Below are 15,255 nucleotides of genomic sequence, written 5' to 3'. Positions count from 1 at the left end.
TCTCAGCTATTCAGGGCGAGAAGGAGGGCAAACCTTCAGCAGAAAGGCTTCTGTAGTAACAACTTCATTGCTATTGCCAACATGGTTAAGAACTGCTTGTGTGAAAAATGGTTTCTGGCCCGATCCTAGCACAGGGAATGGGTGTTCTGACTCTACCCTTTTGAGTCATTAAATCATTTTAACCTGGTAGTCCATGGTCCTAATAAATGAATCCCCCTCCCCTCCCCTCAATGTACCAGCATGTAATCTATAGGCTGTATCCATTGAAGCCACTGCACCTACTGAATGACTTCCACTCACATAATGTTGTTGGATGCAGCCCTCAGATTTTTGCTGCATCTTGAAATTCTATGTATAAATCTGCTGCTTGCAGAAATATCCTCAAGCTGCTAAACCACTGAACTCTGAAATCACAAGCTATTTACAATACTAACATTCAGAATATCTGAGTGGCACAAGACTGAAATCTTAATAGCTTTCATTCCCCCAGCCCACCCCCCAAGTCGTTCAAAAGACCATGTATCATATAGTATTAACAAAGAAACTGTCAGGACAATATGCTTCATGTTTCACAACTTTAATAGAATATTCTAACTATTCTGTACAAATTGAAAACACTGTATTAAGTTACAAATGTATAAGGTAAGGCTGGAGCACTCTCTACATGCCTGGTAACAGCATTCATACAGTTGCTAATGAACTGTTGCCAAAAGCTGGCATTGTATGTTGAAGAAATGAGAACTGTAATTCTGAATAGATCTTTTGAAGGATTCTGGAGCTTTAAAACCACTGGAGTGTGGAACAGTGCGATATGAGTATTGCAAATTAAATATCAGAAGTACACTCACATATAATTTAATTTATATTTTCCCAATTAAATGACTTTCATAAGCACAGTTCAGATGATCCCCTAAACCACCAGAAACATACCATTCTTCCCATTCTTGCATCATTTTCAGACTCCTCTTTTGTGCATGCCATAGTTTGCTGTCATGTCTGAATAGGGAAGCTTTGATCTTTACCTACCTCTAGAATTTGAAACCAACAATTCTGATTTGAAGTGCAAACCACAGCTTGCCAGTTCAGACTTCACAATAATTTATGCCTCACACTCAAAAAGAAACTGAAAAGTGAAGCTGCCCACAAGAGGAAGCACACAAAGGTGTAGCTCATTCCCAACCCTTGTTTTGGAGGACCATCTGAACCAGGCTTGGTAATGTAGGCTAAGCTAGACCAGTGATACATTTTACTGCTGCAACCCACTTCCATCAACTATGAGGCCCGGCTCAAGATCTCCTTTCCCAGTTTGTTTTGAAATGTTTGATGAGCAATCATTCTGTGAGCAGACTATGTTTTCCATGTACAAGTACCCATATTTTATAAACAGGAAAAATATTCTTCAAGTATATTTAAAACTATTAAAAGCACTAGTTCATCAAAGTACTTACAAACATGAATAAATAAGGTGAACAACTAAGTATCTGTCAACCACCACCTTCTTCAAAGAAGATAAAGGAAATGTTACTTCAAATTCAGATTGCTTTTACTGGAGATGACAATGTTTCAAACTGCTCTATAGCACTAGTCTGATTGGTAGGTTGCAGGAATCATGTTATTTTAGAGGGAATAAGAGCTAGCAGAAATCATATTGCTTTATTTGTTTTCACTGCAAGTATTTTATTAATTCAATATATTTTCATGTGAACTATTCCACAATATTTAGATTAAAAAATTCACTGAAGTGAGGGCAAGTATTTCAGAAGAGCAAATTAGTCCCCCCCCCAATTTTAATTTGAAAGCCTACTGAAACAGGTTGAGCTACAGTATACCAAAGGCCGTAGAGTGTGTGCTTTAATTAAACCTCATATTTCTCAAATGCATTAAGTTGCCACTGTACAAGTTAAGCAAAAAAATAAGAAAAAAGTTAGTGAAAATCATGCATTTGAAAACAATTTAGTTTTAAGCGTTGTTAATAAGATTGTGCTGCAGCAATGGAATATCCTGAACTGCAGGCCAGGTATCCAAATATTTGTTACAGGTTGTTCAAATATCACTCTGAAGTGGTATTTCCTTATTGTTGTTTGCATTCAGCAGGCTGGCTGGCATCTTTCTGTTTGAAGAGGAAAAAAGAGAGTAAGTTTACACAACAGGTACCCAAGCATGACACCAAGTTTCATTCCACATTCATAAGCAACAGGAGAACTATGGTGTGGGAGCTAATGTAGGCAAACATTCCATCAACAGAAGGATTTCTCCTTGAGCAACAGTACATTCTCCCTGCACTCCTCCTTCCAAACAACCCCTAAATCTGTTTCAGGTGTTTTCCCAACCCTCTGGAGCACAGAGGGTTGGGGAGGGCACAGAGAACACATAAGAGGGATGAGGGAAGTGAAAGTCCTGTTGCACAGGTAGAAATTCCTGGGCTGATGGGACTCTTTTGGCAGAATATTACTCATTGTACACAACTGGTACAGTCAAACCTCAGTTCCCAAATGCCTCCAATTTAGAACGTTTTGGCTCCCGAACGCCGAAAACCTGGAACTAAGTGTTCCAGTTTTTGAACGTTTTTCAGAAGACGAATGTCCGACATGGCTTCTGCTTGAATGCAGGAAGTTCCTACAGCCAATTGGAAGCCGCACCTCAAACATTTCAGAAGCCGAATAGGCTTCTGGAATGGATTATGTTCAACAACTGAGATTTGACTGTACTATGAAAGCTAATTTCCCAAATTAAAATAAAAGGCTTCTGGTGCTATTTCATATGTGGCAGGAGAACTATTCCTCTTTCCAGATTTTATACTTTTTTGCTTTAAACTATTTTTGGCTATGTTAGAAGTGGTGGTATTTTGGCAGTGACTACCCACAAGGTCAAGCATGGGTCAGCAGTGCTGAAGGATCTGGTGCAGAAGAAATATAGGATTGTATCTGATGGTAGTTTTGTACTAGCAGGAAGCACTTTTGGCTAGTCTACTTTTCCCTAGCTCCCCGCACCCTGAAAAGTTCCTCATGAGGGTTTGAGATCCTCCAACATATAGTTCCCTATACTAAAATCAGTTCCACAACTCTCTGGTTTTTGAATGTTCATGGCAAGGAGATATGCTGCCATTATCCAATGGCTATACTGTGTAGCGCTGCCAATGCTAATGGTAGGTGAGGAGGACTGCTGGTCTTGCTAATTCAACTCCTTGTTCCAAGGGACACTAGAGCTAATGTCCCATACTGCAATATTGTGTGGCATAGGCTTATCAATGCAGTAGGTGACAGTTATCAGGCCACATGTCTGCAACTCTGTCACAAAACAAGCTGTTAATATTTTTTTAGTTTACTTTGTTAAACATGTGCTTGATCCTATGTCATAAAAATGAACAAGCAGTTAATGTATTTCCTAGAGGCACAGGAAGCAATAATTTCCAAAGGTATGAAGCAAGTTCTAGATCTTAAGAATGAAATGCTTTTCCAACACCTCCCTCAATTGTAATTCTAGAGAGGCAACCCAAAATTATGTGGTCTTCAGAGATTAAAGCTAAGCAGTTTTCTGCATATGTTGTATGCAAAATGAAAAGGGCACCATGAAATATAATGGGCAATGAGCCTGAGCAAACCTTCAGGCTCCCTTTCTGTGTGTAGCTAGGAAAAGGAGCCTGTGCTAAACTGGCATTTTGTGAAAATGGAAGCAGACACTAACCAAGTCCTTGTTGTAGTTTTGAAGGGGGTGTGTGTGTAGAATCCCAAGGTTTTACTCAGATTCATTCCTGCTTGTGTACATGGTTTAACATTACATACAGACACAGTGTGAAAGAGTGAAAGTGCAGGACTGAAAAGAGCATGTTGCCTTCTAATTTCAAGTGTAATGTGAATATGTGATAATATACTGTGTTTTATGAGTGAAATATATGCACTTTAATAAGAAAAAAATCAGTTGAGAAATTATATTCTTCCTTTAAAAACAGGTGTTCAATACCCACATTTTCCTCTCTACAATAAAGGCCTTCAATATATGTCACAGAACACTACCCTAGTTTTAAAAGTTAGGCAAAATATACCATGACTCTAAACAGATTGAGGTTACTATCAGCCAACACCCCTAAAACAGCTTTCTTATGCCAACATCTCTAACAACTCAGATTTCTACCAAAGAGCTCCATGTTAAGTATGCTTTGGGAAGGAAAAAAGGACAAGCAAGAGAAGACTGAGAAACACAGTACAGTGGTGCCTCGCAAGACGAAAAGAATTCGTTCTGCGAGTCTTTTCGTCTTGCGATGTTTTTCGTCTTGTGAAGCACGGTCCGTCGCAACTGCGCCTCTTCAAGCGGCTTTAAAAAAAAGCGCAAGACGTTTTCGGCTTGCAAAGCAAGCCCATAGGGAAATTCGTCTAGCGAAGCAACGCAAAACCGGAAAACCCTTTCGTCTAGCGAGTTTTTCGTCTTGCGAGGCATTCGTCTTGCGGGGCACCACTGTATTCCAATCTGCTTTGCAAGTATAAGTCAACACACAACGCACAGGTTCTCCAACAGCAATGCTTTTTCAAGTACTAGTATTATGGTCTGGTCTACACTAGATTAGGCATCTTCACCCTGCATTCAAGACCGCAATTCCTCTTTAACATCAGTTGTCAAGGTTAGGGAAACAGATGCAATCATAGAATGTATATAGAATTGTTCCCTGCTAATGCAATGACAATCATATAGGCCCTAAATCCTAATGCAGATACGGGGAAAAAAATCTAAAATAGTTTTCCCCTTAAATTCTCTGCACTGCCAAGAGCTGAAGAGGATAGCCAGCAGGACACAATATGGAACCATTCACAGCTCCTAAGTCGGAACAATAGTGTGTAATTGTGGTCAAATTCACCAAGATTATATAGATGGCAATATGGTATTTGCTACATGACAATGCAATTTGTAGGAAATATCGTCTTAGCCTTAAGCTACCAAAACAAAATCAGTCTTGACTGCTTCTTTTCAAGTAATGTTCTTAGAAATACAACCATTGTATTTACAAAACCTAACACCCAGCCTTAATACTTTTGAACATGGCTGGTGCCTCTGAAATTACCTCTCAATTAGAAGTGTAAAGGACAGGAAAACCCCCTAGAAAAGACAACATTAAGAACTTTGAAATTTAGGGCAAAATACCCTTGGGAAATGTTCTCTCTCTTGAGGTGAATGAAATACTTTTCAAAGCTGTTTTGAAAATACTTGTACAATCAGTTCATGCTGCTACACATCTCTTAGAACCAAAATCTAAAGGTCTGGATTATAAACAAGCAACAGCCTTCAATTTGATGTTGTAAAGTCCCTTCAAATATTGCAGAATGAATATGAAGTACTTTCAAGGATTTGGTACAGGAGTGTGAATTGTGAGTCTGCCAAGCAGTGGAATAAAATATGGGTTCAGAATAGCCAACTTTTACAGATGACACTTGCAGCTGACTCCTGTGCATTTTTATTTAAAGTTGCGTATGACATGCCTCAATATGATTTTCACTTACATGAGTGTACAGAGGATTTCAGGCTACTGTCAGTGATTAAGAAGAGGTAATAACTTTTTTAAAAATAAAATATCCAGATGTGCTGCTACTCATTCACAGTGTGCTGGAGATAAACTACTGTGATAAGAAAGCAGCGGCTAGAGTAGCTGTCCTAGAAACACTTGCACAGCCCTCACGCTGCAAGATGTTTCATAAGTGCTTGGACGAACAGAACATCTTCACATTTAGAGAGAGATGCAAGAGAAGCTGTCAGTACAAAAATGGCTTCATGGAGAATAAACTTTTGGACCAGCACATTAAAAACCCAAGTATCTTCTGTTTCTATGCACTAATGCCAGAGATCCACACACTGTCTTAAATAACTAAGACAAAGAGATTCAAAATTCCTCAAGGTTTTTATTAATGTGTATTAAAAATCACATTAATTTTCAAGATGAAAGATTTATACTCTGGGAATTGGTGAAACATCAGTTGTCTTCTCAAAGGATACATGAGAGAATTCAGTAACTACTGACTCAAGTTCACATATTCTGAGAGCAAAGGTCTGCTACAAGTCCACTGCCATGATTGATGGCTGCCACAAGCTGAGACAGTCAGCCCATGATAACTTCCAGCCACACCAGCCTTTAGAGGCAAAAACATGCAAGCCACAGGCCCATGATGAACTCAGTATTTTGCACAGCCGTGTATGTGCTGACCAAGCTGGAATTCAGCACAGGCCAAGTAAAAGTCACGGTTGCAGTATATGATGGGTAGGTCACAGGGGCCGAGGACTTCCAAATTGCACAATATGCCAACACCAACATTTCAATAAAAGTATTTACACACTCAAGTCAAACAGACTGTGCATTCTCCACATTCATAACATGATTCCTCCCAACATCAATCCAGTATGAGATAAACTTGGAACATACAAGAATATAGAAGTGTGAGTCAGCACCTGCAAAAATCTTATGTTGATTCTATTATTTACAGAGCAAGTCAAGTAGCGCAACAGCTAGTTCACAGAGTAATTTAAAGGGATACTGGAAAGAGGCAGGCAGGCAGGCTTTATGCTGAACATAAAGGAGCCTATTTTGTGTCAATAGTTATTAAAACAGAGACATATAGAGATCATTACACCAATGAGTGTGCCATTTTTAGCTACTTCACAATCCCACAATTCAAAGCATAAAGAATCCCAGAAGAAGTAGGTAATCTCAATCTTACTTAACATACATTACTCCAGTATCTAACTGCCTCATTATCCCAGAAACCAATTTGATTGTATTTCTAATACCCTATTGGAATTAGGATTTTATTTCATATATGTGCCGCTAAGCACAAACTGCAATCAATCTCCCTCAGGTTAAAAACAGCAACACCTTGAGCGACAGGAAAGCAGGAGTGGGGGCCCTGTGGCTCTCCAAATGTTGACCCCAATTCCCACCAGCCCCAGCTAGCATAACCAGTGGTTGGGGATGATAGGGGTTGTTGTGCAACATCATCTGGGGAGAGGCAGGTTACCCATATTGAGGTAAAGGAACAGTGATTTAGTGATCATTGAAAAGGGATCCTTACAGTCTTGCATACTGGATGAGATCTTTCCAATGTGCAATAGCCATTTGGCTTATCTCTCTCCATGATTTTTTGAAACACTTGCTAACCTGGAGAGGCGGTACCTTTTCAAGAACAGAGAACCAGTGTTCGAAACTCCCATTGTTCTAGGCGCATTTTGCGACAGAGAATTTCATTAGCCCAAGCAGTTTCTGAGCTCTGGGCGCGGTACTGCACCTAAGTTTTCAGATTTAGAAGAAGAAGAGGAGTTTGGATTTGATATCCCGCTTTTTCACTACCTGAAGGAGTCTCAAAGCTGCTAACATTCTCCTTTCCCTCCCTCCCCCCAGCAAACACTCTGTGAGGTGAGTGGGGCTGAGAGACTTTGGAGAAGTGTAACTAGCCCAAGGTCACCCAGCAGCCGCATGTGGAGGAGCGGGGACGCGAACCCGGTTCACCAGATTATGAGTCTACCGCTCTTAACCACTACACCACACTGGCTGCAGAGTGGAAGGAAAGGAGGACCTTTTTCTGCCTCCCCACTTTCAGCTACTCTCTGAAGACTGGAGAAGAGACCCTCTTAAGAATATTAAGACTACGTGAAAAATAAATATAATATTTTAGCTGCAGTTCATTCATTTTCAGAATTGTAGTTTTGTTATTAAAAAAGTACACCTAGACATTCTGTTGTTGCACCCACAATCTAGGTTTAAAGGTGCCATTTAGTTCCTAGCTTTCATATCACAGTTTTTAACACTGCAGAGAACCCATGTAGAGGTAATTTAATTTTTTAATTTTAATAAAATTTATTTGTGTCAGCCATCGGCCATGTAGAGGTAATATGAACAGCTTAGAAAGAAGCTGGGATAGAAAAGTAGATTTTAAGAGAAGAACCTGAGTTTATGGCTTTGAAAAAGCACAACTGAGAGGGCAGCAAAGACAATGAGAAGAGTCAACAAGCCTAACTACAGCGTTGATATTTTATGGATAACAATCCTAAACTCTGTGAAAGTACAAGAGAATGAGTGCATGTGAGGGTCCTAGGAGAGAAAGAGAATGTGTTTTCGCCTCAGGGCAAGAGAAAGACGTTAACATTCTATCAGAAGACATGACAACATTGGCAAGAGCCTAACTGTAAAAGTTGCAAGTCACAAACTCAAGTTTAGAATAACTAAATAAGAATGCAATTTTCTTGTTTCAGCAATCTCGCCTATTGCATGAAACAAATAATCTCAAAATATATGAGTGCAAGTGTTCATTAAGCAGAAAAGATGTACTGGCATATCAGTGACCACAAATTATGTAATTATACTGTAACACAGTACAAAGAAAGAAGGAAGTGAGGGAAATTCAGAATTTAAATTCAAGTAAGCAGGATTAAATGGGATATATGGGTGACTGATTTGGCAAGATAACCAAGTTGTCCAATCTGGCTGAAAGAGAATGGAAAAAGGTTGCCTCCTAACAACACCTTGAAGACATAGAAATCTAACCCCTAATTTTAAACGTTAAAGCCTACACAAAGAAACACAAACAGCCAGTGCAATGACAACAAAAACACATCCATCTTAAGAGCACATAACTAAGGCAAGAAGAACATAATGTGCATCAGGAAGAAATGGAAATTCCTATAAACACTGACATCATTCATGATTTTACAGTTAAGGTGTTCTACATATTTTTCTACATTGCAACTAGGTCCGTGAGGGTAGCCATTAGAAACCGAATTTTTCTATTTACTAAATAAAAGAAACCAAACATATACTAAAATGAACCACATTGTATGGGCTACAAAAACTGGAAGCCTGGAAGTTATGTATTAATGGAATTCAACCTTACCTATAAATGAATGAATGATAAAGAGACTTAAATTACACCTAAATGGGGAAAAATTGAAAGGAACTGTCAGCATGAAAGAAAAGTGAAATGGACCAAAGAAAAAAAGACAGTAATAACTAGTGTTCCAAAAGATTCAAGAAATGGTTTGTCACATACAGCTGCTCTCCAAAATAATTATATTCAAATTATCAGCATAAAACTCGATCTTCCCACCCACAAGACTTTAGATACAGCCATTGATGCATTTCATTTGGGAACTCAATAACTGCTACCCTATCACTAAAATTATTCTGTGATAGCCAAAGAAACACTATTTCCACTAAGAAGCTATGTATATTGTGCAGAATGTGCTGGTTAGCATGTCATGCAAGTGTATATGTTTTCATCATGACACAAATCCCATTTTTGCATGCTAATATATTTTATGTATAACTTGCTCTTTGTTTTAATATAGGACCCCAAATCAATACATACTGGACATGTCTAAGTATCAGTGTAACCAAAATATGTTTGAGAAGTGATCATGAGAGAGTCTTGCCCATGCAGAGGTTTTAAAACAAGCCTACTATGGAGAAAGAAAGAAAAATAGACAAGTTGCATATCTGTTCAGGTCCACTTCACCCATGACACTTTTCCTACATGCCATTATTATTAATTGGGGAGGCATTGAAAAATGTTATACAAGAATCAGACAAATTACCCATTGCAAGCTAAAATGCAATTTGCAATTTGAGGATTTTTGCCCTTTGCACGTGTAAGGGAAGTGTTATGCATGAAGCAGCCTTACCATTTTCAACAAAAGACTCAATACCAATATACATAAAACAAAGCCAAAGTAAAAAACAAAAAAAATCAAACATTCTGCAACAAGATTTCAAAGCTTGTTAAATATGCATATGTAACACTTAAGTTCAATAAAACTGCGTATTATTTGCTTATCTGTAGTTTACGAGTGTTTATGTGACAGCAGCCAGGTTGTTAGTTACGTCTGTGCCTCTGTGCCTTAATGAAGGAGCATTAACAGGTATTGTTAAAGAGAATGAAATGGACTACTGTTAACTTGGTCACTAAAAAGCAGCAGCATAGAAATTCTTCAACCCCAATTCATGTCAACAAAAATACAGTCGTACCTTGGAACAGAATCCATTCTAGAAGTCTGTTTGACTTCCAAAATGTTCGGAAACCAAGGCGTGGCTTCTGATTGGCTGCAGAAAGCTCCTGCAGCCAATCGGAAACCCCGTCAGACTTTCGGCTTCCAAAGAACATTCGCAAACTGGAACACTCATTTCCGTGTTTGCGGCATTCGGGAGCCAAAGCATCTGAGTACCAAGGCATTCAGGATCCAAGGTATGACTGTAAAAGCGAGTTATGATAAAATTAAGATGCTACAATTTAGCGGTTACATGGCATACAGTGCTTTAATAGAACTAACCTTAGGTTCACTTTCTGCTTCTTCGTCCTCTTCTCCTTCTTCTTCACCTTCCAATTCCTATATTTTATTTTTTTTAAAAGTAGGATAAGAATGCTTTTTTAAAGGAGCAATACTTTCTACTGATGACAACAATAACATGTCCAGAACTAAACTCAATGATGCTTTACTCCTGACTGAAATTGTTTGCAAGTAGAAATATTTAGTTACAGGATTTCCTTAACTTTCATATATTCTCATGGCTCTTGACATTAAGCAACTTTCCCATGGGTGTCTGCAGTCATTTTTCCAAGGCAGGGAGGGATAGGGTGGAGTAAACACTCCAAACAAACAAACACATGCTAGCATCAGAGAAAAGGTAAAATCTGGCGACTTAGCAGTGACAAACCCAAGGCAGATTGGGTCTTTGGGAAACCTGTATTCCAGCTCTTCCCTCCATTGTTTCTCAATGGGTAGGCCTGTTGTCCATCTACAGATAGTGAAAAGATGCCCAGTCTAACTGTTAAAACCAATTCCCTGTCTCCGTTCAACCCCCCAATTCCAGTGCTGCTACAGTCAGCTTCACTGCCCCCACCCTGCTGCATTTACCCCCTAACATGTCTCGAAATGTCTAACCAATCTATCAGAAAACCATTATCTTTCACCAGACTTACTTGACAGAATATGGCTTGGCAAATGCTTCCTAACATGGCTGTAGTTCCCAGTTCCCCAAGCACCAAGACAGGCTAGCTCTCACACTGACTTATGGAACATACATGACTGAAACATGTGCCTCCTTGGATTCTCTCATAGAAAGCTAAATATTACCTTTTTTCCCCATAGGGAAAATGTGACAAGTAGATTAAACAGTATTTTACTCACCTCCTCTTCTCCTTCCTCTCCTTCTTCAAACTAAAAAGGGGGAAAAACTTGTTTAGATCCTAATTTAAACCATTAGCAGATGAAACACAATATTTGAAGATACGCATTCCAGATCAGATCCCCAGCACTTGGGTATATAAGTACTTAATATTTTCATCTCAAGTCCTTACACTAACACTTTCATTTATATCCTAACGAAGGACTTAATGTAGTCTTTTAAGCTAAATGCAAAATTGAATGGCTATATGAGGTCACAGTATTAACAAACCTTATCAATTTTCACTAACATAACCAGCTTCATCTCCAGTCATCTGTTTATTCTTTAAGACTAGTCAAGAGAAATTAGAGAGCAATTACATCAGTAAGGAAAAGGCCAGCAGGTCACTGTCTTAAAGGTGGGGTAGTGCAGTGCTTAGGATATTGTGCTGAGACATCCCAGTCAAATTTCACCTCAGCTACAAGTTCAATGGCTAGTGCTAGGCAAGCTGCTATCCTTTCAGCCTCAGCCTCCCCCTGCACTATAGGGATAAAATCAACATACTGTACAGAACTGTCCTAATGATTACTGTTATACCGTGCCATAATGCTATTAGTTATTAAAATGTATTTCTGTAGCAAGTATTTCTGCAGCAAGGATTATGCTTTTCCAGAAGCAGGAAGAGGGGCCCTGCAACAAAATTTTGCAGTATTCTCACCTGCTAGCAGGAATGCTCTTGTCCAGGGTTCCAGCCAAGCAGCCATTACCCCATCCAGATACTAAAGAGCTGTAAGGAGCACTTTTTCAGCAGACACTCAGAATTCCATGTCTACTGAGTATCCTCAATCTTAATTGGGTTGTTTTTTGGTCATTTTTTGCCTCCAAAACGTGTGTGAAGGGTAGCTTTCTGGTTTTCCTGAGCATGCAGATACTTCCCTTTTCATATTCAGAGGCCCCATTATTACTCAAGTTTTGTTGGAATTGACCACATCACTTGGCTATTTGAGGGAGTGATAAGGACACAATCAGTTCTCCAGACAAAAGCTGACTATTTATGAATAAAGTTATCTTTCCCTTAAAGCACACACACACACACCCCCCTCGACACATGGAATATTCACAAATTAAGATAATCTTAAAAGTATACATACATTATCATCATCCTCTATAGCTTCCCCAGTGAAATAGAGTACAGCACGGGGAACTATTCTTTCACGGAAAAAGTGTCCAACTTCAAAATCTATAGCTAAAGTACACTCTGAATCTTCATCCTGGAAAGTTAAGAGGAAAATGTAGGTAAAATATACAACCACAACTGATTTCTTGGTCAAAGTATTTATTAGGTTATTAGTTTTAATAAAGTATTTATTATTAAAGTATTTATTATTTTAATAAGGTATTTATTAGGTTATTAGGTGTATTAGTTTGTACACGGGTGGCACTGTGGGTTAAACCACAGAGCCTAAGGCTTGCCGATCAGAAGGTCAGCGGTTCAAATCCCCGTGAGGGGATGAGCTCCCATTGCTCAGTCCCAGCTCCTGCCAACCTAGCAGTTCAAAAGCACGTTAAAGTACAAGTAGATAAATAGGTACCGCTCCGGCAGGAAGGTAAACAGCGTTTCCGTGCGCTGCTCTGGTTCGCCAGAAGTGGCTTAGGCATGCTGGCCACATGACCCAGAAGCTGTACGCCGGCTCCCTCGGCCAGTAAAGCGAGATGAGCGCCACAACCCCAGAGTCGTCCGCAACTGGACCTAATGGTCAGGGGTCCCTTTACCTTTTAGTTTGTACTTCTACCACTTATTTAACATCGCTAGAAGTCAAACAATGAATTATAACAGTGTGACAATTTTCAATAGTACATCAGGCAACGTCAGAACAATTTTTAAAGAACCAGACAGACCTTTAGATGCTAGTCTGTTCTATAATAATAAACTGACATACAGGAAAAATACTAACTCCCTGTACTGAAACAATCAGCAATCAACTCCAGAGGATAGGTGGGAAGTTAAAATACTGTTTAGGAGAAAAACAGCAGAGTAAAAAAGAAAATATTAAATAAATAAATAAAATTTATTCCTGTTTATTACTGAAAACTGTTTGCACTACTAATAAAAGAATTGGGTATGCAGTTCCACACGGGGGGTGGTACCTGCAGTCCAAAAACAGTGACTAGAGTTTAAGTACAGGACTCAACAAAACACAAGATGGCTCAAGACCACAGCTGATGCCGATAAAATTGTACACTGCCACAGATAAAAGTTATACATGAGCAGAAAGGCACTTCCTGCATATGCAAGAAAGCCCCACAGAATTTTCCCAGTTTCCCAGTCTTGTTGCAATTTCTCCCGCCACAATGTCCCACCAAACTCCATTCCGGAAGGTCCCTCAACCCTGAGAAGGAGCTTTTGAAGGAGAGAGAAGAGGCTGGGAAGACCTGTTTTGAGCAGAAATCCACAATTCTATCTCAGAAGCCAACCCATATTAAGTAACTGATTATTAGCTATCCTTTGAAGTTTGTTGCCAGAAAAGAGTCTACCTCAACATGTTTAATGGTAAGGCTGGAACAGACTATAAAAATATTAAAATTAACTTACCAGTGATTCTCCATCTCCTGAAACTACAAAAAGACAAGAAGTCAGTCTAAACTGTTTAAAAACCCAACCCTGCTGCAGGTTCTAGTGTGAAAGCTATTGTTACGTGTAGATGGAGCAAGAAATATCCTTAGCTTTCTCTGGGTGTCTGTGCTAATGGAGAACTAGGACTCCATTTTCAAAGCTTATCCTTTCAACTAGGTCCTTTTATTTGTCTCTTGGGTCAACAGCTTAGGGCCAAAACAGCATGTGAGAAAAATTGGACAGGTAAAAATGAAGTTTGCAAAACACACCCTGCCACGTTTCAACACAAAAGATGAAGCTTTGGAACTGAAACTCACACAGGATGAATGTTTACAACATCAGAAAGGAAAGTTATTCACCCCAAGCCCACATTTACCTCAAATAATGGGAATTCAAAATACTTTCTATAATACAAAAGTTAAAATGCAAGCATCATCATTCTGATCCAGCCACATGGTAATACATTGATCCAGAAGATAAAAACTGAATTTCAAATCTAGGTCCCTAAGATAAGCCGCCTTATAATTGCCCCCATATAGCTCATACCTCTTGTTGCAACTACATGGAAGAATGAATGTATGAACCTACACAACTGCATTGCTTCCTAGCAGCAATTCACACAGACTTCCCCACTTCTTTTTAACCCTCCTGTGCTTGTATGAATAGTTACTAGACCAGCCTTTCTTCACCTTGGGCCCTCAGATGTTCGTGAACTACAACTCCCACTGTCCCTGACTGCTAGACAGAATGGCTAGGAATCATAGGAGTTGTAGTCCAACAATATCTGGGGAGCTGAGATTGAGAAAGGCTGCATGAGACGGTAGTATGATTTTACTGGCTCTTATGCTGCTGCTGCATTAGGAAAGATAGCATGATGCCCTCTAGATGGTGTTGAACTACAGCTGCCACCATCCCTGACTCTTGGCCATGTTTGACCAGGACGGACGTGACTTGTAGCCCAAAACATCTGGAGAGCACCATGCTCTGCAGAGTTACCAATCTCCTGCTTCAAGAGACAAAAAACAACCACTTGAGTGCTACCTTCCACTTTGCCCTTCAAAATGTTGATTCTGAACATGGTGATTCAAAGAGCAGTTTGGAGGTTCAAGGGACATCAATAGCAAAACAAGCTCTGAAAAAGGCAGGGCCCCATGAAGCCCCATCCTTATTTCCTGCCCAAAGCATGCATGAGTGTTCCAGAATTTAAAACATTCTGAAAAGAGAATTTCAGCTGAACTAGCCAGAAACTCCCCTTTTAAATTTACAAATGGATTTCTCTCTATGCCCACCCACAGAACGGATGGACAAGCCTTCTACTCAAAACTTTGTGATATGCAAAGAAGGAGATCATTTTAATCTTTTGATGGTCAGCATATGCAAGAAAAAGTTGGCATCATGTTGTTGTTTGATTTTTAAAAACTGAACACTGACACACGAGTTGTCAAGACAAGAGCAGTGCAAAAGTTAATATATTTCAGTTTTTGTTTGCTAAAGAAAGATGGGCTCTCCT

At 39.4% G+C, this 15,255-nt stretch overlaps 1 protein-coding gene across 4 annotated transcripts in view; it reads right to left on the bottom strand.

Annotated features, from left to right (window-relative positions):
• Positions 1–561: 561 nt before the first annotated feature.
• NAP1L4 (nucleosome assembly protein 1 like 4) overlaps positions 562–15,255 on the bottom strand; it is a 33,414-nt gene continuing 18,720 nt past the window's right edge. For 2 of the 4 annotated variants that reach the window (XM_083490357.1, XM_083490358.1), the window contains exons 11-16: positions 13,725–13,747; positions 12,283–12,402; positions 11,155–11,184; positions 10,297–10,353; positions 8,865–8,902; positions 562–2,110 (exon numbers count right to left, since the gene is read on the bottom strand). In XM_083490357.1, coding sequence (XP_083346483.1) covers positions 8,897–8,902; positions 10,297–10,353; positions 11,155–11,184; positions 12,283–12,402; positions 13,725–13,747 — 236 coding nt within the window. In that variant the 3' untranslated portion in view covers positions 562–2,110; positions 8,865–8,896. The remainder of the gene's footprint in view (positions 2,111–8,864; positions 8,903–10,296; positions 10,354–11,154; positions 11,185–12,282; positions 12,403–13,724; positions 13,748–15,255) is intronic. The other 2 variants (XM_083490355.1, XM_083490356.1) reach the window with 1 other exon arrangement.

Source organism: Podarcis liolepis (assembly GCF_965112155.1).
Source record: "Podarcis liolepis genome assembly, chromosome: 1".
Classification (NCBI taxonomy): Eukaryota; Metazoa; Chordata; class Lepidosauria; order Squamata; family Lacertidae; genus Podarcis; species Podarcis liolepis.
This window is presented reverse-complemented; position numbering and strand designations above follow the sequence as displayed.